The sequence below is a fragment of the Dysidea avara genome, chromosome 7, assembly GCF_963678975.1.
Source record: "Dysidea avara chromosome 7, odDysAvar1.4, whole genome shotgun sequence".
Lineage (NCBI taxonomy): Eukaryota > Metazoa > Porifera > Demospongiae > Dictyoceratida > Dysideidae > Dysidea > Dysidea avara.
Window position 1 is genome coordinate 27,704,449 of NC_089278.1, and position 24,184 is coordinate 27,728,632.

General features: G+C 41.7%; 1 protein-coding gene across 1 annotated transcript in view; it reads right to left on the minus strand.

Annotated features, from left to right (window-relative positions):
• Positions 1-24,184, minus strand: part of LOC136261251 (uncharacterized) — a 39,080-nt gene that overhangs the window by 13,948 nt on the left and 948 nt on the right. The window contains exons 2-4 of the mRNA XM_066055223.1: positions 5,660-5,941; positions 5,183-5,229; positions 1,072-1,114 (exon numbers count right to left, since the gene is read on the minus strand). Of these exons, the coding sequence (XP_065911295.1) occupies positions 1,072-1,114; positions 5,183-5,229; positions 5,660-5,941 (372 nt within the window). The remainder of the gene's footprint in view (positions 1-1,071; positions 1,115-5,182; positions 5,230-5,659; positions 5,942-24,184) is intronic.

The following is a 24,184-nucleotide window of genomic DNA, read 5'->3' on the forward strand; positions in this document are numbered from 1 at the left end:
ATTACTTAATATTCAAGTCGTTACAGTAGCTTCATTACTTAGGTAATACATTACATTTGTAAGTTAAGTAACTTGAGTTATATTACTACTTTTATAGCATATTTCACTATAATATTACTTAGTTATCTCAAAAGGTAATAACGCGTTACCCCCAACACTGACACTGTGACGTTGGTGTATTAAGACTAGCTAATTACTATGCCTAGATGAATGCCAATCACGCTCATGTTGTCCAGAAAATACGCTATTTTGAAACCTCCTAACTGTGGGTAAAGCCTGTGGTTGTTTACTACATTCATCAAACAAAAATCGATAAAGCCAACCTTCTTTCTTTCCAATAACAATCATCAACTGGAATAATTTGCCAACTTCAGTGATTAAGTTGGAAAACATTTTGTAATCAATTACTAGATATATTTACTGTACTGTAACAATGTATGTGTGTAAATATTCCTTGGGGCGTTACTCTCCCCCTGGGCACATCGACACACTGTCTGCCCAGTAATAATAAATAAGATGAAATACCTTTACCGTCAGCTTACTTTCTGGACAAAACAGGCATCATTAGTATTGATCTAGGCATCGATATACCAATGTCACAATGCAGTGCTGACACAATAAACTCGAAGGATAATACTCGATGCTTTGACAACAGATTACTAACTATTTGGTAACCCTGCCACAGGAGTCTATTGGATCTAGTAACCTCAGACAATATTGTGTAAAATTTTTAAAGCAACTATAGAGTATTTCATTTTTTGCAAGATCTTATAATCGGCTGAACAAGCCACTGACTGTTCATTATAAGGCAGCGACCACTATAAAATTATGCATACAGTGATTATTCTTGAATAGCTTGCTGTTATCACAATGCATACATTTGTATGGGAAAATATTTGGAGCCTCGTGACTATGACTGTTACACAAAGGTGACTGCTTAATTGACCTTTAACACGGGTTCCACTGTAAATATCTTGTGGTGAAATTTAAGTATACCTGGCTGTTGTAAGCCATGACTACTCATACTATGATTATCACAAAATATATTAATTCACACTTACACATACATACCAGGTTTATTTCTCTGCAGTTTGTTGTTGCTGATGTCTTTCAGCTTCATAAAAAAGTCACATGAGATAAACACACATATGCACCACATACAAAAGACTGCTTAGTGCTAATTAGCCCCTTAACTATGATATTTTGCAAGATAAACATATAAACCCTTACATGTTTTTAAAAAAGATAACACCCTTTTTGAGTGTGGAATATATGTCAATATCAATGGCAAATCATGTTCCATAATGCATGGCTAAAATTAACAGTGTGACAGTTACCACAAAAAATACTAATAAAAAAACAGATGCTCTGCTTTGTTGTTATGTATCAGAAAACAAACATCTGTTATTATTTGGGCAATTGTTTAGCCTGCCCAATGAATAAAACATTCTGTTGATAATTGTTGTACTGACTGATAATCAGTACAGTCTAGTAATAAGCTGTCTCTGGGCTGTAGCCAGTATCAGGGTTGAAGTTGTCAAGGGGGGTCAGTACTGCTGACTCGGTTGACCCACTGACCCAAATAGTAATCTGGATAGAACCTGGGTCATACCCGAAAACAGTGGCGTGCAGGTGTGGCTCACTACAGGCAGCTAAAGCAACCCACAACTCACTTGATTCCAGAGAGACTAGTTACCTACAAGCAGCAATACTCAATCTCGATAAATGGGCGTGATACCATGCATGCCCACAGAGAGTAGCATGCAATCCTGATAAGTGGGCATGACTTCATATATCCCTCCAGACAGCAAAACACATTCCTGAATGGGGCATGGCTCCACGTAACTTCCTTGAGTATTTACAATTACATTTTCATTCATACAATCCAGCTTGTCAATTTATGATCATCATATGTGATTTTATCCAAATTAAACCCAGATAATAAAGTGGTGAGACACACTTGACCGGACAAAATGCAACCAAGAGATCACAATACAAAATAGTGAGGGCTATGAATTTCCAATCACCCGGATAATCCAGATGACCAAATGCAATATGCAGTTTACGAACTATTAGAGGGGGGTTGGTATAAATAGTGGATCCAGGGAGCAAGGACTCGTAGGGATCCAACTGTTCTTGTATATTTTACAATGTTTATATGTTCTAAAAATATCTGTAGTCAGTCTTGAAAAACCAGACCCCAAATTGAGTATTGCTGTTTTATTTTTGCTGAAAAAGGTCTGGACTGCTTTAAACACACTGTCTTGGATACTGTAGGCCACTCATTCTTCACACGTCTAGCCACACGGGGGTAACAAATTCATGTACTACATGATGGACAAAGTATGTTTGTTGAGCCAATGCTTGTGTAACCTGTAGAAATTGCACTGTACAATGAGCACTCTAATCTATTATGGCACTTATCTAAAAATTTGCACAAACACTAGCTATCCCAGGGAAGTACGTAGCTTCAGTGACAGCATGAGTGGTTAGCTGTGGCCTATGCTTGCTAAGTCAGTTGCCAGTATATAGACCCTTTTTCAGACGCGCAACTTACAATCTCACTTACAAATGATACAGGCATTGCGTGATTAAGGCATCGTGTGTGGAACCATGAAAAAGAATCAATGCAAAACTAAACACAGTAACTCACAGAGGTACTTGTGGTTTAGCTGTATAAATTCCATGGGTCCCCGGGTCCACTGTTTATACTAACCCACTGGAGGGCTGGTATTACAGGCTCTTTAAGTTTACCACAAGTCTAACTGATGGTTGGATCCCTAGTCCACTTGACTTAAATGCTTGTAAATTAGTTGCCTTTGACTTGTGGTATATATATGTCCATGTGTACATCTGCATAAGTCAATGCAAGTAGAATCCTACAATCAGGTATTAGTGAGCTATAGTTATATCCCGTTAATGAAGATATTACTGCTTCTTACATAAACGCAAGGCAGAGCCAAGGTTGTGTGTAAGAACAATGATATTGTGGGTATTACTATTTTATTATCCCAGTGCATAGGTCTTTGCAAACATTAAAGTAAGTTCCTGTTAATCTACACTACAAACTGTGTAGATTGAACTTTGTGGCTATAGAGATGCTATATACAAACTAAGTTTATAGTGTGTTACATGGCATGCAAGGTCTAAAAGGCTGGCAAGAGATTACTGGAAGAACTTTGCCATATACACCTGTACTAATGAAATGGCATGGAACATGATACAGTGTTTTGCATGTCGGTTGTCAGTCATACAAAAATTCTGAATGGGACTCACATGAAAACCACCCGATGATTGCAATCTACTGTAGATAGATTGAACATTGACACTGACTGCTGCTTAATTAAACCATTGCAATTATAGATGTCACTGTGTAAAGGTTCAACTATTTTATTGTAAGTGTAACTAGTACTGGTATGTATTGTTTTCGAATTTGGCTATTTGCTCCATTGGCCAATTGTGGTTGTTACGATGTCATGAATTAGTCTGAGGGAATCCACTATTGGGTGATAAGTTATAGTTATATCCCGGTACGAGGGTGATATCATTGTTATTACACGAGTCCGAGGCGGAGCTGAGGACGAGTGTAATAACAATGATATCATCCGAGTATACGGGATATAACTGTTTTATATCCCAGTGCGCGGGAGTGCGCAGAAGTTTACGGATAGTAAATTAAGTTCCGGTTTGAGTTCCTGTCACTGTGCTCAAGATTTTGTCCGAATTGTGTGGAGATTCTACTTCGTAGCTACAAGAGAGACCTTACATACTGCCTACAAACTGTAGCGAAGGGCGGTGTTATGAAGCAGCGGTTCCAGGTATGATTCGCCTTCGTCAGAAATTGGTATGGTGGTGTCGCGTGGTGTGCAAGAGAAAAATAAAGACGAACAAGTGGCTACCATAGTCCACGATAGAACGATGAAGCTAGAGGAAGTTAGTTCTTCACCATAGTGACCGTTGGGAGTGATTGCTGGAGCGAAAATCGTCACATACTATTCTTGACATTTGTTAAACTATCGTATTGGTAACTTTTAGTGTTATTGTGTAAAGGAGTTTTCTTGTAAGATTTAGGTAGTTTTAAGTGCTGTATTGGTGTGTTTTGTATCAATATTTCCTTATTTGGCTCTTTGTTCCATTGGTAAACAATGCCATTCGCGGTTATTATGATGTCACGAAAGAGACTGAGTAGCTCCACAACAGGGTGATAAGTTAGTTATCACTGGGTGATAACTAATATATCGCACAGTAGCAGTGCCGCTCTGTCTAGCTGTATGGTAGTTGTAACCCAGCGCGGTGCTTTGATACTCCCACGCACTGGGGTTTAAGTTAGTGATCACCAGCCACTGGGTGATAACTAACATATCACTCACTAGTAGAGCCACTTTGTCCACCTGTGCATGTTATAGTGGTACTTCACTACTTTGACACTTCCATGCACTGGGATTTACACAGTAGGGTCGAATATCAGTTTGCTGTAAAAAGTGGGAACTTGTACATAAGGCTGCCCACAGGGGGGGCAACTGGGGCATTTTGCCCCGGGCCCCAGGAGGCCGATATACTCTAATAGAGCAGTCAGATCTAGATACTCTAATAGAGCAGTCACAGTATTCTTCAGAGGAGCAGTGTAGCAAGCTTATAATATAAATAAGGAGATATGGTTGGTGAGGGGTAGCTATTGTCACTGTCAGCATGTAATGACCTTTTTTTTTTTTTTTGGTCTTCAACTTACAACTTGGGTGAAGTTGTGATTCAGAATAGAAACTCCTTGCTCCTGGGGTCCCACTTTAACTTTTTGCCCTGGGCCCCTTAATTTCTCTGGGCGGCCCTGCTGGTACAACTCTAATTGATATATATGTACAGTTTAGATTACCCTGTTAATAGCCTGCCTACAGAAGAAATTTAGAAGCATTTTGAGCATTCCTTACAAGTACATGTTTTAATTAATTATAAGCACATAAACCATGCTATAGCAGTACTGCTGTAATTATTACTTAAAACTACAAACAGGAGCTTCCAGGTTCGATGAGCTCCTACCATAAATTGTTTCATTTTCCTTGCTTCATGAATTTTACTTGTGTGATCAAAAACTCAATAGCTGGGTTACATGGTCTAGCCACTATTCTGAGAGGTGAATGGCTAGGTTGCACTGATTATTACTAATACACACTAGTTATTCACTTACTGGTGTAACTCCAGCTGATTTTTCCTGTACACTGGTGATACCTGTAGCTATATGCAAACATAATAAGCAATCAACCAGAAATACTACACCAAACACACTTTACCAATGAATGCCACAAATGAAATGTTTGGTTGGTTTTTTCCAGACAAACAATTTTGCAGCAGTTTTTAACATCTTATATTGAAAATTACATTTTCATGAAGAACAAATAAGGAGTGCCTCATTGCTTCATTAAGCTTGATGCGGGTGAGTATTTAAAGGCAAGGAACTCACAAATTTTCTTCTAAGGCTAAGATTATCCCATTCATAAAATCTACATTTATGAAAGTGTTCTTTTATATATTTTTATGGTTTATTTTATATAGTGGTGTATTGTATATTGACTGATATGGGTGTGGAGTGTGGGAAGATGTAATACACATAAGAAAACAATTTCTGGAACTTCAGACAACACATTTACGTATGTATGGTACTTACAGGTGATATTGCTGTTGTCATTATTTAACGCAACTACCACAGGTGATCTTACAGCGTCACATAACTTCCTCATTGTTGCATTAGGGTAAATATCAAGCCACTTTCTCAACATTGCTTGACAACAAGGAACAGCTTTATAATGGTTGTCATTCTCAATAATATCTAGCTCCCCAGTGGGTAAACCCAACATCTCCCCTACAGTTCTCCATTTTACAGCATGATCCGGAATCATATATTCATATAACTCCTTTAGGCTTGGAAATGAATCAGCCATAACGTTAGCTGTAAAGAATGATGTATATACATTTAAAGAGTAATTTGGGTTACAGTATACAGTGATGGTACTTAAACACACATTGGCAAGGAAGATTGAAAAAATCATAAACACATGCAAATCATAAACACATGCATTCAGAATTAGTTCAGTGATGTAACTTCGCCTATAGTCTGGCAGCACATCTAGGACTGATAACCAAGCTAAAACAAGCCTTTCCACAAATTCTATGGTAATTCAAAGACAAATATATCAAAAATGCCAATAATGAGATTTGATTGTTATAACCAGTTTTCAGTAACACACTACATACAAACACTAGAGTGAGCAGACCCTTCCTTTCTCAGTCGAAGCTAGACCACCAGTAGGGACATTAAACAAGGCCTTTGAGAACTAACTACTTTTTGTTCTGTAAAGAATGTCCTATTGTGAATGATAATCATAACCTCAAACCAAGAGTACATAATAATAGAGTAGGGACCTCCCTCTTCTATTATTATGTACTCTTGCTCAAACTATACAAAGTTTAACACGGTTAAACAGGGGGAAGCGGCACCCCAGGTGGGCTTTAATAAGCACAAGTGCATGTGCAGAGAGTGGCAGTGAAGTCTAGTAGATGTGCAGTCACTTACTGGAAGATTGAGTATATGAGAGCGATAGCCGACGACAAATCATTATGGTGGAGAAGGACATGGTGAAGGAGAATGAACAGGACAAGGGGTTGGCAGCACTGTTTCCAGAAGAGCAGATGGCCACTATTCGTGACAAACTCAGACTTCGACGTTTTCTCACCCTCCTCCCAATATGGGCAAAACAAGACAAGCCCCAAAGTACAGAGAAGCAATCAAGCAAGTTTGAGGATGGGTTGTCAGTTTTGGCAGGCTTTACATCCAAAACTAATTAGTACCAAGCGACTGACCCAGCCAGTCAACAGGATGGCAGGACTAATGAGCGATAGGTTAAAACAATCAGGGAAGCCCACAAACAAAGGACATTGTCGTTACCACAAAGGTTCCCTTCACCCTGGTGCTCAAGCTGGGTGAGACGCAAGGCAAGATTGGGCATAGTATGGACATTAGTGTGAGCTGTGCCGCCATTCTGGAAAAACCCACAATAAGGGCAAAGCAGCAAGAGTCAGGACAAATGCTTGATGAGTACAGGCTAATCATTAGCAAGTAGTAGAAGGTGGGTAACAGGGTTGCCAACTTCAAAGCTGTGTCACTACGGTGCATAGCAGGGAGAAACACACTCATGAGTCCTACTACAGAAGTGGCAAGGTTATTGAGAGTGGAGCTAAGAGCACATCATCCCAGATGTGGCAGGTGCTAGGCAGAACCAAGACCAGGGAAGCCAGATCAGTTTGGATATGGCAGGTACCAGTGGCTTGATTAGAGGATGAGGTACGTACCAAAGGTGAAGGGAAACACCTCGGTGTCACATCATTTTCAGGTGTGGCAGGTGTCAAGGGTACCTAAAAAGTGCCAGGCAATTGTTAACCAATTTCAAAGAGTGTCTCAGAGCCATTTAGGGCTCAGCATCTTATCTACCATACCAGTATTTCAGAAGTAAAGACTGCCCTTCATAGTGTATTATGGTAAATATAAATCAAAAATAAGGGCTGGCAAGTAGCATGGTATGTGAGCTTGATGACCTTTTACAGGGAGGGGTCTACTTGGCAACCCTACCAAACAGCCTACAGTCAATCAGGATAAGTATGCTGGCAGAGGAAACCAATGAGGAAAAGGAGAACCCTGTCCAGGTAGAGCCTTAGGACCTTGATGAGAAACTTGCAAGCAAAGTAACACCTCTACAGTTACTGTTGACAGCACCAGGCCTCCCACAAGCTATCCCAGAGGATATGAGGCTTAAAATTCATAAAGATGGAAGAATTGTTGCCTACCAACAAGACAGTCATGATACTAGAAAACCCTACCTTGGTACAGCAAGGGTATTGGGAGCTCTCCAACAGTTGCAGCAAGTGAGCAGTAGCCAGAGAGTAGGGTCATAATGACTTGGATACAGTATTATTCACTATATGTAGCAGTGATGAGCAAAAAAATACCGGAGTTGGTGGCACCCATTATAGCTCACATGCACAGGGTGATGCATGTGCATGCAGTGAAGGGTGGCATGCTGTGGCTACAATATTATTGGAAGCTCAGAGAGCAATGAATGTAGATGGCCCAACATCATGGGGGAAGTGTGACCTCTGGTCATTGTTCTCCTGTTTTCCTGGGATTGGAGGTGTTGAGGACCCTTTCACTCCAGCTGCAGCCCATAACCCAGGTCTGGAAACCAGAGTGCCTATGGTATTGGAATGGGCAGTAGCCAGTTAACTGATCAATAGGTCCCTGGCAGGAGAACCAGTCGACTGTGTTTTGTTAAGATTCAAATCATTAACAATCACGAGGTACAAGTTCAATAATTACAACAAAGCAACTGAATTTATTTAAATACAATAGTAATTCTAAAATCACATAATTACATTACAACACCTTTCCCAGTATAAGAATGAGTTCAGTTCAGTCAGGTTTTAGTCTGTCCTATGTAGCGCCTTGTCGACTTTAGGACTCGGCTAAAAGATGATGTAGGTTGTGAGTGGCTTGGGTTCGGCAACAAATTAGCTGGAACATTGCTGACATCTTGTCTGTCCGACATGGTGCTACTAGGCTCAGAGATTTCTCTCTCTTCCTCCTCTCTGTCACTGTAAGAGTCACCCCAACCGACATCATATTGGCCCCGTGCTGTGCTGGTATTTTCCCTCCTTATGTGTCAGCAATTATGCCAGTGTATTGTGCTCTTGCTCTCTACCAAGTATGATCTTGGTGCCACCTGATTCTTGCAACCTCCTAAACTCCATGTAGTGCTGCCAGGTAACCTCACACGCACCAGATCTCCACTGTTCAAGGGAGGAAGCGGTTTAGCTGTCTTGTTATAATGTTTAGCTTGCTTCTGTTGGCCTGCTTTAATTTTAGCAGGAACTTGTTGAGGGATCTCAGACTTGAGCAGTGTGGTAGAGGAAGGCAGGAGTATCCTTGTGTGCCTACCAAATAGGTGTTGGGCTGGAGAAAAATTGGTAGGTTCCATTGGAGTGTTGCGATGATTTAACAATGCGAGGTTGATATCTGACTTGGCTAGCTTAGCTTTCTTCAGCAGGGTCTTGTACGTTTTTACCGCACTCTCAGCCTTGCCATTGGATTGCGGGTAGTGTGGGGGGTTGTGACATGGTTGAATTCCCAAGTTGCTGCAAATTTGCTGAATTCCTCAGAGGCATAGGCAGGGCCATTATCCGATACCACTGTGTCGGGTATGCCGTGATGAGCAAATGTTGCTTGAAGGGCTTTGATCACGGCTGGTTAGGTATGGCTTCCTAACTTCTCCATCTCAATGTAGTTAGAGAAATAATCGACGGTCACCACAAAACTGTCGCCATTGAATGAGAACAAGTCAGTGGCAACTTTGCTTCATGACCTCTCTGGAATGTCATGAACAGTGAGTGGTTCTCGAGTTTGAGATGGTAGTAGTGTATTGCAGATGGAGCAGTTGCTCACGTAGTCTTTGATTTCCGAGTTCAACAGTGGCCAGTAGAGAACCTCTCTCGCTCTTCGCAGGCTGGATTCCACACTGAGGTGACTCTCGTGCACCCTTTGGATCAATTCTTTCCTCAGTAGTGTGGGGATGATGATTCTGCTGCCTTTAAACAGAGTGTGCCATCCCTGGATGGAGAGCTCGTCATGACACTTTACATATGGTCTTATCTCCAACAGCACTTGGGTCTTATCATTTGGCCAGCCTGAAAGGATATGCTGCTTGAGGATTTGCAGGGTGGAGTCCTTGTTTGTAGCCTCTTAAATTTGTTTGAGGCGTCTCGAAGATATTGGGAGGTGTTCGGTAAGATCTACTACTTCCACTGAGTGACAGAATTCAGACTGAGGTGATGACACCAGCACTGACTGGGTAGGGTAGGCCCTAGAAAGAGTGTCAGCTACGTAAATACATTTCTGATCCCCTCTTATACATAACATTCAAGTCATACCTTTGCAGCCGCAGTAGCATCCGTTGTAGTCTCTTCGGTTAAATTGTGAATTGGCTTCAGAGCTATGCTCACCGATGGCTTATGGTCCGTTTCAACTGTTACTTTCCGCCCATAGACAAACTGGTCAAACTTCTCACAGCCACAGATGATGGCCAGCATCTCCTTGACTATTTGATCATAGTTCCTTTCTGTCTGTGTGAGACCTCGTGCTCCAAATGCTATGGGTTGGCCCTGTTGTAATAGAGCATATCCTAGTCCACCTTCTGGGACATCACATTGAAAGGTGACTGGCAGTGCCGGATCAAAGTACCGGAGGACAGGGGCATTGGTGATCAGTTTCTTCACTGTAGCAATGGCAGTGTCATGCTTGGGAGACTAATCCCAGTTGGCTTCCTTGTGGCTGAGCTGGCGTAACGGCTCAGTTACTACTGATAGCTGGGGTGAAAATTTTGATAGGTATTGTGTCATACCCAGAAGCTGTTGTAGTGATTTGAAGTTGGTGGGTTTAGGCATGCTGATAATAGCCTATACCTTGTGAGGGTCTGGAGCCAGTCCCTTGTCTGTTAGTAAGTGGCCAATGAAGGGAACTGAACTTAGTCGGAGTTTAACTTTCTCAGGATTTAGCTTGAGGCCCCTCTTTCTTGCTCGGTCAAGAAATGAATGCAAATTAGAATCATGGTTTGCTGTGGCCTCCTCCTCAGAGGCACCAAACCCACAAATCAGGAAATCATCAGCTATAACCTCGACACCACTCAGGCCTTCAACTATCTCGTTCATCTTCTGCTTCCAGTGCACTGCAAATGCCAAAGGGCATCCTCCTCCACCGATATCTTCCAAAAGGACTATTAAACATTGTCAAATAACTGGATTGTTCTGTCAGCTGCACCTGCCAGAATCCTGTTTTGGCATCGAGGACACTGAATACTTTGGTGTTGGCCAGACAGGTTGTAGCTTCTTCAATGGTGGGGAGGGGGTAGTGGCTCTGCATAATTGCCTTATTGAGGTGCTGTGGATCTAAGCATATGCGCACTTTACCATCTTTCTTTTGTGCCACCACCATGCTCGACACCCATGGAGTGGGTTCCGTCACAGGACTGATGATCTGCTTGGTTACCATTGTATCTAATTCAGCTTTTACTATCCCTCTTAAAGAAACTGGCAGCTGGCGAGGTGGATTGATCACAGGCACTTTGTCAGAGTACGTTTGGATTGTGTATTCTCCTGGGAGTTTGCCAAGGCCATTGAACACATCAGAGTACTGACACAGTATGGGATCACTCAGGGTAGTTGGTGAGCCTGGTGTGTCTGCTGTGACAGAGTGACTGTTGTCACAGTCCAGGATCTGAACAAGCTTCATCCCTATGGAGCTCCCTTTTCCTAGGATTGGCATCACGGAGGACTTCATAACAAAAAAATGCAAACGATGTGTCTGACCACTTCGTTCTACTCAAAGCATGACTTTGCCCATTGGTGTTGCCTTGGAGTTATTGTGCATAGTGAGGCAGGTTTTGGTTGAGCTGATCTGTGTACATTTCTTGTCTCCCGCGGCCTTGATATAGTCAGCAAGTAGCAAGATATTACAGGAGGCCCCCATGTCTATCTCAAAGGTTACTTTATGACTGTCATTGACTGTGCAGGTTACGAGAGATGGCTGGCTAGCGGGGGATCTAACTGCGTGAATGAAAAATACTTCCTCATCATCACTGTTCTCATCTTCAACGTAGTGAGCTTTTGATAAACGACATTGCCTAGAAAAATGACCCTTTTTTCTGCAAATAAGGCATTGTTTGTCGAAAGCAGGGCAGGCTTCTTTTCTGAATGCATGCCTTCTGCCACAATAGCGACACGGCTTCTGTGAACTGTCAAAGTTACCTGCCAGCTGTCTTTTTCCCTTCTCTGGTTTTCTTTGAAGGTGTGTGTTAATTGCCTGCACTGTGCTACCTCTGGGGACTGTCATATCCTGAGCTTGGAAGTGTGTGGCTTCACTTGTCTTTAATAGTTTGATGGCTTTGTTTAAGGTAAGGTCAGTCTTGCTGAGGAGCTTTTCATGAACTTGATCATTCAGGATCCCACTAACAAGTCTGTCTCTGATCAACTCCTCTTTCAGTCCTCCATACTGACACCGGTCAGCTTGTTTGATCATTGCTGTCAAGTAGTGGTCTAAGGACTCTCCCGGTTCTTGGGTTCCTTTGTTATAAATGTACCTCTCGTAAATCACGTTTGTTACCAGCATGCACCTTGTTTCAAACTCTTGAAGGACCTTCGCAATATCTTTCCGGTCTGTTTCTGCTAGGGAAAACATGTCAAACATGTCCTGGCCATCCTTTCTGATTACGTTCAGGAGGTGTGCTACTCTTACAGGGCCATCTTCCTTGTCGATTTTGGCTGCAGTCTCATAATATGACCAGTCCTACTTGAATTGTTTCCAGTTGTCTCCCTGCCAACTTCTGTCCTCAAGGTTAAGGGATTTGGGAGGTTTTGCTAAACTCTTGGCCATATGCACAATCGGTAAAGCGATAGTTACTCACAGAAATATCACGAAACTAGAATATCACAATAGGAACACAGTTCAAACTCACGTTAAGCGTGAAAGGACACTTCTGACACCATGTTTTGTTAAGATTCAACAATCACGAAGTACAAGTTCAATAATTAGAACAAAGCAACTGAATTTATTTAAATACAATAGTAATTCTAAAATCACATAATTACATTACAACAGCCTGAGCAAGGCACGTGGACTTTTCAGCAAGTCCCCCTATGGATGCCATTATAGGAAGAGTGTATTTATGTGCACAAGTATGATAAGGAACATGGCAGATGAAGCTGCGCAGTACTAGCCAAGGAAGGATGCAAGAGCGGCCTACCTCATCATGGCAACTAACAGGACACATCTTCAAAGACAGCAATCATGTGATTAAGTGTATTGCTTCAGTTAATAATAGGCTAGCCTGGCTAGGAACACTTGGCATTGCAGTGTGGTATCCTCGCTCTTTGAGGTGTGTCTCAGAGGGGGGGTACCATGGCTGCATTGTAACTGGGAGGGTCCCAATAGCTAGTTATTAAAGGGGAAAGGTTTGCATGCCATTAGATAGAAATGAGAGGGGGGTAAGCACCTGGATCTAGCATACAGAGAAGGACATTACATTGCCTCTGTCGGCAGGGGTTAGTGTCCATCATAACACACAGCAGCTATTACAACCGGATTTATGCAGGCACCAGGGAACAATTCCACTAAGGAAACTCACCTTTAAACATAGAGGAGTAGAGGAGGATGCTAAGGGACTACTCGAATGTAACAGTACCTACTTGAAGGTATTACTAAAGGTTTCCAGATTGGTTTTGACTATAATGAGACCTGTACATCAGCAAAGTGCAACTGTTCGTCAACAGAAGAGAATCCAGAGGTGGTAACAGCCTACCTACGTACAGGAGAAGGTAGATTTGGGAAGAGTTACCAAGAAAAATTACTCCTGAGGTTCATATTAGCCTATTTGGGGTAAACCCAGAGGCTGATTGTTGACATATCTAGACCACAGAGCCATATATAGTGTTAACAATAGGATATCAGAAGAACTGTTATCACTATCATACAACAATGTGGATGATGTAGCATGGGTGGTGGCCCTGTTAGGCAAGAACACATTCCTAGCACATTAGAGTGTTTACAGGATAGTACTGGTTCACTCAGAGGACAGAATATTTCTAGGCATGGAGTGGCAAGTGTCTGTATATGTTGATACCTGTTTACATTATTTGGATGATTGGGGCACCGGGATGCTGCTAATGTGGCAATCCTTCTAGAGCTTTGCAGGAGATTAGGAGTACCGATAGCTAGGGAGAAGTATGAAGGGCCAACCCCGAAGCTGACCTAGGCATTGAAATTGACACAGTTGCTATGAAACTGTGCCTGCATGTCAGATAAAAAGCTACAAGAACAAGAAGTTTAGGAATGGTCGAGCCACGATTCAGCCAATAAGAAAGAATTAGAATCATTAATGGGCATATTACAGTATGCCACAAAAGTAGTCCAGCCAGGTCACTGGTTCGTAAGATGGATAATTGAGCTCATGGTATCAGTGAGGGACCCCGGATGTCCTACACGGCTGAATAGTGATATCTGTTCTGACCTGCGATGGTGGTGGGGCCAGTTCATAGAAAAATGTAATGGAGTAGGTAAACCTCCTTGCCCAGAGAGACAAATTGTGCACCTGGTCCGGAGACGGATGTATCTGGAAGCTGGGGTTGCACAGCAGTGTGGGGTTCACATTGGTTACAGTGGGAATAGTATAGCGGCACAACCAAAAAATTGTGCACTTTTTCATAAAGCCATGAAACTTTCCACACAAATAGTAGTCCTCAATACATGCATTTTCAGATATAGTGCCATCGCTGATTTGACCTTTGGTGACCTTTACTGCCATTTTTGTGCAGAAAATTGATCATTTTTGTCTTTAACTCCCTGAGGCAGTAATTAACTTGTTAAAACATGGTACCAAACAAAAGATCTTGCTGATAGAAACAACTTGGTTTTTATTTGAAGTCAATAGGAGATTTCATTCTTGAGTTATGAGTATTTTTATTAGCTGCAAAATTTGATAAATTTATGCATAATTAACTGCCCACAGGTAATTCACACCTCGAGGGCAGGTAAATTTATCAAATTCTGCAGCTAGTAAAAATGGTAATAACTTTGTACTGAAATCACCTATTGACTTCAAATAAAAACCACGTTGTTTCTCTCAGCAAGATCTTTATTTTGGTACCATGTTTTAACAAGTTAATTACTGCCTCAGGGAGTTAAAGACAAAAATGATCAATTTTCTGTACAAAATGGCCGTAAAAGTCACCAAGGGTCAACTCGGCGATGGCACTATATCTAAAATTACATGTCATGAGGAGTACTATTTATGTGGAAAGTTTCGTGGTTTTATGAAAAAGTGCACAATATTGCCAATTTAGGGGGCTACGCCGCTATACTAGAATGGAATAATGTAACTAGTCAGTGGCAAGATTGCTCCCAAAGAACTACTATCAATACTTTTTGCAAGCATGGTACGAGGGAAGCAATGATCAGAAAAACAAGTACTGTGACAACATGGCAGTGGTGGAGACCATGAATGGTAGCTATCGTAAAGATGCCCTGTTAATGCGGGTGCTGAGGTCCCTATTCTTTATAACTAAACATCATAAGTGCCTCATAGGCTCTGGGAAAGATAATACTCATGCGGATGCACTATCACACTATAAGTTCTACCAATTTTCACAGGCTTCAAACACCCTGGATCAAGCAAAGACCAGAATGCCGGAGTAGCAACTCTTAGATCTGTTGGTGAACAAGCACCCAGATTGGACATCACCACATTGGACCACCACATTGGACCATCACAGCTTGTACCAAACAGGTCTAGTACAGTCAGCACACAAGGTTTACGTAGCAGGCAAGCCAAACTTTCTGCAGTAAATAGACACCACTTCCAGTAACTTAGAAACACTTGTGTTATTTTGCAGCGTATCTGAAACAGGAGGGCCTATGACACCAAACTGATAAATCTTACCTATCAACTGTAAGACGCATGCAACCTCAGAGACCCATGGGTGAGATGCTCCAACTGGAACTAGTAATCAGGGGTATGAAAAAAGAGCAAACTGGTCAGTCTACAAAGAAGAGGTTTCATACCACCCCAAAAATCCTGTGGCTTATACTTTAACAGTGGAAAGGAAAAGACAAAAATTGGGATGCTGTGGGAGGCGATGTGCTTATGTTTATGGCTTTCTCTGAGCAGGGAAGCAGTAGTTCCAGTAGTTTTGATTCCTCACAACATTTGTTGTACAAGGACATTGCAGTACATAATCTAAAACAGCATCACAATTGACATCAAGCAGTCAAAAACAGACCCTTTCCGTAAGGATGTGCAGATAATCATTGGTCATACAGGAGGCCCCCAGTGGCAGCAGTACTGGCTTATATGGGATTGAGAGGCCCAGGAGATGGCCCATTATTCCATTTCAGTGATAGACATGCTCTTAAAAGGAAGTATTTTTGACCAGGCGAGAAAAGTGTTACAGGAGGTGGGCATAGATAAGAATACATATTGAGTCATAGTTTCTGAATTGGGGCAGCAACAACAGCTCAAGGAATTCAGGACTCACTAATTAAAACAATGGGATGATGGCAGAGCTAGCATATCAATTATATGCGAGAACACCACATGAGCAACAGGTGGCACTAGTCAACATCACCTGGAGCAAAATAACTGGGGAATTAAACTCAGGTCATAGTGTATGTATGAATGTATGATTAAAGATGTTTGCCCCCCAAGAAGGGGTAGACTAGTTTCAGAGAATTAGATCAGGCCAGGCCCAAACATGTGCACACTGTAATGTATGTGCCCCCTCATATAGTTGTACAGTGCACATGATCCTTATAATAATTACCGGGATTAACTGCGTAATGACACAAATTGAACCCTCTACACTGGCAACAAGCATGGCAAACCCCATAGCCTGTTTTGAAACTTATCAGGAAGCAGATGATATTAAAGAATATTTTGAACGGTTGGAACTGTTTTTTGAAGTGCAGAAAGTGGTGAATGACAGCAAAGTAGCCCACCTCTTCAGTTGTATCAGTTCTAAGACATATTCAGTGCTGAAAAACTTGTCAGCACCAAGGTTACCAGCTGTTGGGACAATTAAAGACTTTGTTGGTGCAGCATTACAAGCCTAAAGCATTGGTAATTGTAGAGCGTTTCACCTTTCACAAGAGAGACCAACGCACTGGGGAGTCTATAAATGACTTCTTGATTGAACTACGAAAGTTAGCATGGTCCTGTAATTTCGGAACATTTCTGGAGCAGGCATTGCGAGACCACTTCGTGTGTGGTCTGACCAATCCCCAGATCCAACGGTGCCTGTTGTCTGAAAAGGACTTAACGTTGGAAAAGGCAGTAACCTTAGCAACCGCCATGGAGATGGCAGTTTTAGAGCCACAAGAAAAGCCCAAACCTCAGCCTATCCTGACAGAAGATGACATACAGTATGTAAGCCAACAGAAGCAAGGTATCACAAAGTGTAATTGCTGTGGGAAACAGGGCCACTCTACACAGTGGTGCTATTTTCATAATTACCAAAGTCATAAGTGTGGTAGGTTGGGACATCTACAAAGGATGTGCACAAGTAAAGTGGAGACACAAAGCCAAAAACCAGACAAAACCCAAGAGAAAAACACACACAACAGTTATGAACAACATCACTAACCAAACAGTTCAGGAATTTGATGATCAGGACATTTGGGTCATAACAGGTGGACACAAAGAGGGTTACCACTTGGAGGATTGTGCTAATGGTAAATGCGTAAGAATGGAGCTAGACACAGGAGCTGCCATCTTGGTGATTTCTGAATAGCAGTGGAACAGCTTATCCCCTGATACAGGAGCCTTGCCACCATACACAGTACAGCCTTTGAGAGGTTACTCTGGACACCAACTGGAAGTAGTTAGACAAGCAATGGTTCAAGTGACATATGAAAAGAAATCAGAGATCTTTCCATTGGTTGTCATTGAAGGCATTCATAAATCAACCTTGTTTGGTAGAAATTGGCTGGCAGCTATCAAGATAAAATGGAACGAGTTACACAGACAGTCTACAACAGATACTAGATACTTATTTGTGCAGATGGTGGGCACCATACAGGGATACACTGCAGATATCAGGTTAAAACCAGAGGCTAAGCCCATTTTTAAGAAGAACCGTCCTGTCCCCTATGCCCTGCAAAAAGCTTTAGATTTTGAACTGCAGTTCCTCCAGCAACAGGGTATACTTGAACCAGTAGAATCAAACTTGTGGGCCACACCACTAGTAGTAGTACCCAATTCAAATGGAAGACTTCTATCAAGTATGCGGTGATTACAAAGTCACTATCAATCAGTGTATCGAAAAGAAAGTATATCCATTGCCAACAGTAGAAGTCTTCTTCACACAAATAGCTGGAGGGCAAGTCTTTTCTAAGTTAGACTTATCACAGGTATACCAACAGCTACCACTAGATGAAAATAGCAAAAATCTACTGGTTGTCAACACACCAAAAGGTCTTTACTGTTATACAAGGCTCTCTTATGGGGTATCTACCGCACCTGCAATATTTCAGTGATGGATAGAATACTACAAGGTTTACCAGTGCCATGTTACCTAGATGACATCCTTATCTCAGCAAAATCAGAAGAAGAACACAACTAATTGCTAGACCAGACCCTTGACAGGCTAGAGAAAGCAGGAATTAACTTACACCTGAGTTTTGTACTAAAGAATTACAATATTTAGGGCATCGTATTAATGGCACAGGTATTCACCCTACTGAAGAAAGGATACAAGCCATAAGAAAGGCACCTGTACCAGAGAATGTAAGTCAGTTAAGAGCTTTTTTGGGTATGGTACATTACTACAATAAATTTATACCACAGACTGCTGCCCTCCTTGCCCCCCTGTATGAGCTGTTAGAAAAAGACCATCCATGGCTATGGAATGAAGAGTGTGATAAGACTTTTCAAAAATGCAAGCATTTGTTAACTGGTAAGGCCATCCTAGTCCACTATGACACAAAAAAAACCATGTACTCAAACTATCATGTGATGCATCCCAATACAGACTGGGGGCAGTACTATCATATGTGATTGATAGAGAAGAATGACCCATTGCATTTGCATCACGTACCCTCAGCAAAGCTGAAAAAAGTTACAGGGAAATAGAGAAAGAGGTTTAGCACTTGTCTTTGGGGTAAAAACATTCCATAAATGCTATTTTGGTTGTTCTTTTATCATGGCATTGACCATAAGCCTCTATTGTCAATTCTCAATGCAAAAAGCCATACCTTCCATGGCAGCAGCTTGGATGCAACGGTGGGTATTGTTTTTGTCGGCATATCAGTATGACATTGATAAAGGCAGTAAGCAGCATGCAAATGTTGATGGGTTATCAAGATTGCCTATCCAAGGAAGTGCAGCACTTGAAGACCCTGTGTCTGTGTTCCAGCCTTCATTTGTAGATGAGCTAGCAGTGACTGCGTCAGAAATAGCAGTTGAAACTAGTAGAGATGACACATTAGCAACAGTGTATCAGTATGTCATGAAAAGGTGGCCTATTAAACCTGTGCATGAAAAACTTAAAACCATTTTACCAATGCAAAGACTACCTTTCTACAGACCAGGGTTGCTTATTGTGGGGGCTAAGAGTAATCATTCTGACCAAGTTGCAGGCACGTCTCTTAAATGAACTACACTCAACGTATCCGGGGGTAGTAATAATTAAAGTGGTAGCACGCAGTTCTATCTGGTGCCTTCAGGTTGACAAAGAAAGTAAAGATGTAGTAGGAAGTTGCCCAAACTGTGCGTGCCTCACCAGTGGCACCCCTACACAATTGGCCTTGGGCAAGTAGACCAATGCAGCAACTTCACATTGATTTTTCCAGTATTGATAACCTGCAAGTCTGTTGATAGCCACTCCAAGTGGATAGAAGCAGTCAGCCACCACAGATACAAGTGGATGTATTTTTTTGCCAATTTTGGACTGCCAGAAGAGATAGTCAGTGACAATGGCCCACAGTTTTCATCACAAGATTTTGAACTGTTTTGTGTCAACAATGGGATCAAACACACGTCCACACCACCTTATCATCCAGTGATCAATGGAGCTGCAGAAAGAGCAGTACAAATGGTAAAGCAGGCTATGGCAAGGATGGCCAAAGATCTGCCACTCAGGCAACGTTTGACAAAATTCTTACTAACATATCGAACAACGCCACATGAACTCTTGGTGCATAGACGTGTGAGAACCCTCCTCACATTAGTCATGGGGCAACAGTGGACAAACATCAGCTAGCACAGAAAAAGGCTCATGACAGCACCAAACCCTTAGCATTGTATTTTGAAGGAGCATCAGTGATGGTGAGATGGAAACCAGAAATGGGTACCAGGATGTATTGTTAAACAGAAAGGACCTGTGAGTTACTTAGTCTGAGTGGGCTCAAGAGTTAGATATTGCCATGTTGATCACCTGCTTAAGAGCAAAGTTGTATCACTGAATGGTAGCTCAAAGACATTGATGAACGAGGACATACCAGCAGAACTCACCTTTCAAACAGACCAACCAGATGTATTATTGACAGACCAGGCTAACACTGTGCCAGGGCCACCAGAAATTAGATGGAGCTCTCGCAATCGTAGATAGACACAGCGTCTAATTGAAACTATGGACAACTGATGCTCCGTATGTTCTATATAACTCTATTATAGCTAATACAAAAAAAATTCTGGATTACAAGAACTCTGCAAAACTCTGTATCTCCCACTCAAACACAAAAGGGAAAAAAGCGGTCATAGTATAGTGGCGTAGCCCCCTAAATTGGCAATATTGTGCACTTTTTCATAAAACCATGAAACTTTCCACATAAATAGTACTCCTCGTGACATGTAATTTTAGATATAGTGCCATCGCTGAGTTGACCCTTGGTGACTTTTACGGCCATTTTTGTACAGAAAATTGATCATTTTTGTCTTTAACTCCCTGAGGCAGTAATTAACTTGTTAAAACATGGTACCAAAATAAAGATCTTGCTGGGAGAAACAACGTGGTTTTTATTTGAAGTCAATAGGTGATTTCAGTACAAAGTTATTACCATTTTTACTAGCTGCAGAATTTGATAAATTTACCTGCCCTCAAGGTGTGAATTACCTGTGGGCAGTTAATTATGCATAAATTTATCAAATTTTGCAGCTAATAAAAATACTCATAACTCAAGAATGAAATCTCCTATTGACTTCAAATAAAAACCAAGTTGTTTCTATCAGCAAGATCTTTTGTTTGGTACCATGTTTTAACAAGTTAATTACTGCCTCAGGGAGTTAAAAGACGAAAATGATCAATTTTCTGTACAAAAATGGCAGTAAAGGTCACCAAAGGTCAAATCAGCGATGGCACTATATCTGAAAATGCATGTATTGAGGACTACTATTTGTGTGGAAAGTTTCATGGCTTTATGAAAAAGTGCACAATTTTTTGGTTGTGCCGCTATACTATCAGGGCACAAGACTAACTAACCATGGGGTGGGTGGGGTGAAGCCTATCACCCAACTACCCCTCGTCAGGCATAAATGGGGGATGACCCATCCTAGCATGTCATAAGCCCCAGTTGTAACACAGAGATTTGACATTGTATAGAAAGTAACACAATTAAAGTACTTCAGCACTTGTTATAACAGTGAGACACTATTAATTAATTGCTGTGTTTTTGAAGGAATGGTAGTGTCTCACCATGATTTTTGCCATTTTTGGGCCTTGCAGATGGTCAAACTCAGTTTACAAGGCTATGAATGTCTAGCCTCATCCCCATCTGCCCACGCGATCGGTTTTCGCAAGATTAAGCATGTGGGCAGCTAGGGACGAGACTAAGCACCAGCAGAGGGCGGAAGCATTTTAGGTGCTACTTGAAAATATTACATTTTTGTTTGGAATATTACATGACCACCAATAGTCGCAATACACAACCAGCGAATGGTGGGGATCATTAGTTCTTTCGATTACACTTCGCACATGTATTCATCACAATGGCTATGCCTATTTTTGTATATTTTGACATTCTAGAGAGCCAAAACAGTTGTGTACCAGGGGCATTACCATATCCTAGCAGAGAGTGGGTGGGTGGGCCAATCTTCCAAGTGACCGCACGTGTACTAGACTTCATTGCCGCTCTCCTGCTTATTAAAGCCCACCCAGGGTGCTGCTTCCTCCTGTACACTCTGTTTAACTGCGTTAAACTTTATTTTACTTTCGTTTGTTAACCTGACCATGCAGCATCCATGTGTCCTACCCAGGATTCAGTATACAGATGTTCCTGCACTTGCCAAACCCTGTGTGTAGAGGGTTCAACTTGTGTCATTACACAGTCTATCAATTATTATAAGGATCACATGCATTGTACAATTATATGAGGGGGCACATACATTACCTCCCTCCCCTCCTATTATACAATGACTAGGTGTAATTAAACTGCACATTGCATACACCTACAACCAACCACCTGTGTGCTAAATAGTAGTGATGCACTGATACCGATACTAGTATCGGTATCGGCCCTATTTTGGCGGTATCGGACTTGTATCGGTAAAGCTATAAATGCCAGATACCAACCGATACTTTGAATGACGTCATTGAATTATTTATCAAGATGGCGGCATACATTGCGCATTGAACGGAGTTGAGCAAAAGCTGATATAAGCCATGAATTCCTTAAAAGAAGCCAGCTGCTAGCATTATTAGTACAGTGGAAACTGAAGTAAGCCACGAAATAAGATTCATTGAAGCCATAAATTATCATCTTCGCGTAATTGATAGCCACAAAACCAGCAAACTGCAGATAATAAGACTAGCAAATGAGTTTAGTAAGCTAAATCACTAGCTGTTTCTTGTGAGAAATGCCTGTGGGGGTATCGGATCGGTATCGGCCATTTCTGGCCTCAAATGTATCGGTATCGGATCGGTAGTGAAAAAGTGGTATCGGTGCATCACTACTAAATAGTACAATTAAAATATAATAGTCAATATACAATATCGCTAGGATTCAGATGATGCATTTTGTTTTACAAAAGCGCTCAGTTTTCTATGCAAAAACTGACAAAACACTTTCGCATGTATATATATATAGTACCGCTGTTAGCACTAGACAAGTATGCAAATAACAATGATGCCAAACTTTGTTACATAATCCACACAAGTTCATCCCAAAGCAAGCCACCCTCCTCTGAAGCATGAGCATTATAAAGGCGCTTAGTACACATGAAGGTGCTGGGTGAGTTTGACTTTTAGGGGAATCTACATGAGTTATGATTTTGGCCCACATAAGGGCTCCTCCTGAAAGGGAGAGGGTATTTTCCCTAAATGCCCCATCCTGGCAACAGTCTCGTGTCAATTTGAGCTCATGTCAATTCCCCTGTAAAACCATCACCGGGGGAGGGGGTGTAGGGCACAAAATATATAGTTTTTCAAGCCTAACGCCTTTTCTTTTGTGTGAGGATGGGGAAAAGGATCTGCTACATTTATATATATTACATTAAGAATTCTGTGTGTTTACTTCACGCACCACAGCAGTCAGGGTAAATATATTGACTTCTGCTGTTTGCTATCTAAATTAAGCCACGTGCAACTTTTGTCAATAAAAACAAGAATGCTGCAGCGATCTAAATGAACAAGTTTGGCCTTTCAGGACAAAGCAAAGGTAGCTTGATCGCTGCATACCGTTCTCTTGTATTGTTTTTAGTTCAGCGTGAGGGACTCCTTTAGCAAAGTTTTAATATTGCATTTTGCATATCCATGGTAATGTAATCGACGCCATGTTCTTGTACCAAGCTGGAACTTTTATTAGCTGAATCGGGCCTAGTCTCGCGACGCCCGACCCTAAAAAGAGGGTCTGGTGAAACTGTGTACAAAAAGTTTGGCGCTACCGGAATGTTGGAAGCTCCAATCAGATCGCTCCATTTCAAATTGATTATGTAATGCGTACATTTCAAAAGATTCGCGGCTTACGGTTAATTACATCCGGTGACTCTGCTGCTTAAACTAATTGAGAAAACAGCCATACAATTCTGTTGGGTTCATTTTAATGTTGAATAAATAAAGTAGCGCTATTAGTTTGGTGATGCTGTAAGCGGATCTGGTTGAATGGATGTTGTGACGTAAACAGTGCACCTACGTAACAGGTAAACGTCATCCAATAAACATTCCAGAGCTCAAACTTTTTGTACACAGTTCACCAGACCCTCTTTTTAGGGTCGGGCGCCGCGAGACTAAATCGGGCCAGAAACTAAGTCAATAAGTGAGTGATTTAGGTGTAGGTGACAGGAATGATATTTAGAAAAGATACCAGGTGTAGGAGTTCCATGCTGTATCTCAAAACGGGAGCCAAAAGGGCAGTTTCGTAGCTATAGGGGAGGGATCGGAAATGCGTATTGATCGATTAGGCCAGGTTACGGACTATTCACGACTCCAAACTAGCTAAAACGACACAAAATTTATAGTACATGATTAGCTATATCCACCACCACAGAACCGTACAGCCACATCCACTAACGCTCAACTTCAGCCCGGCCCGGCTCAGCTTGGAAAAGCAACTAGCGAAACCAAACCACTGAACTCTGGTTGATTTTTATACATGAAGTTCGAATGTCGT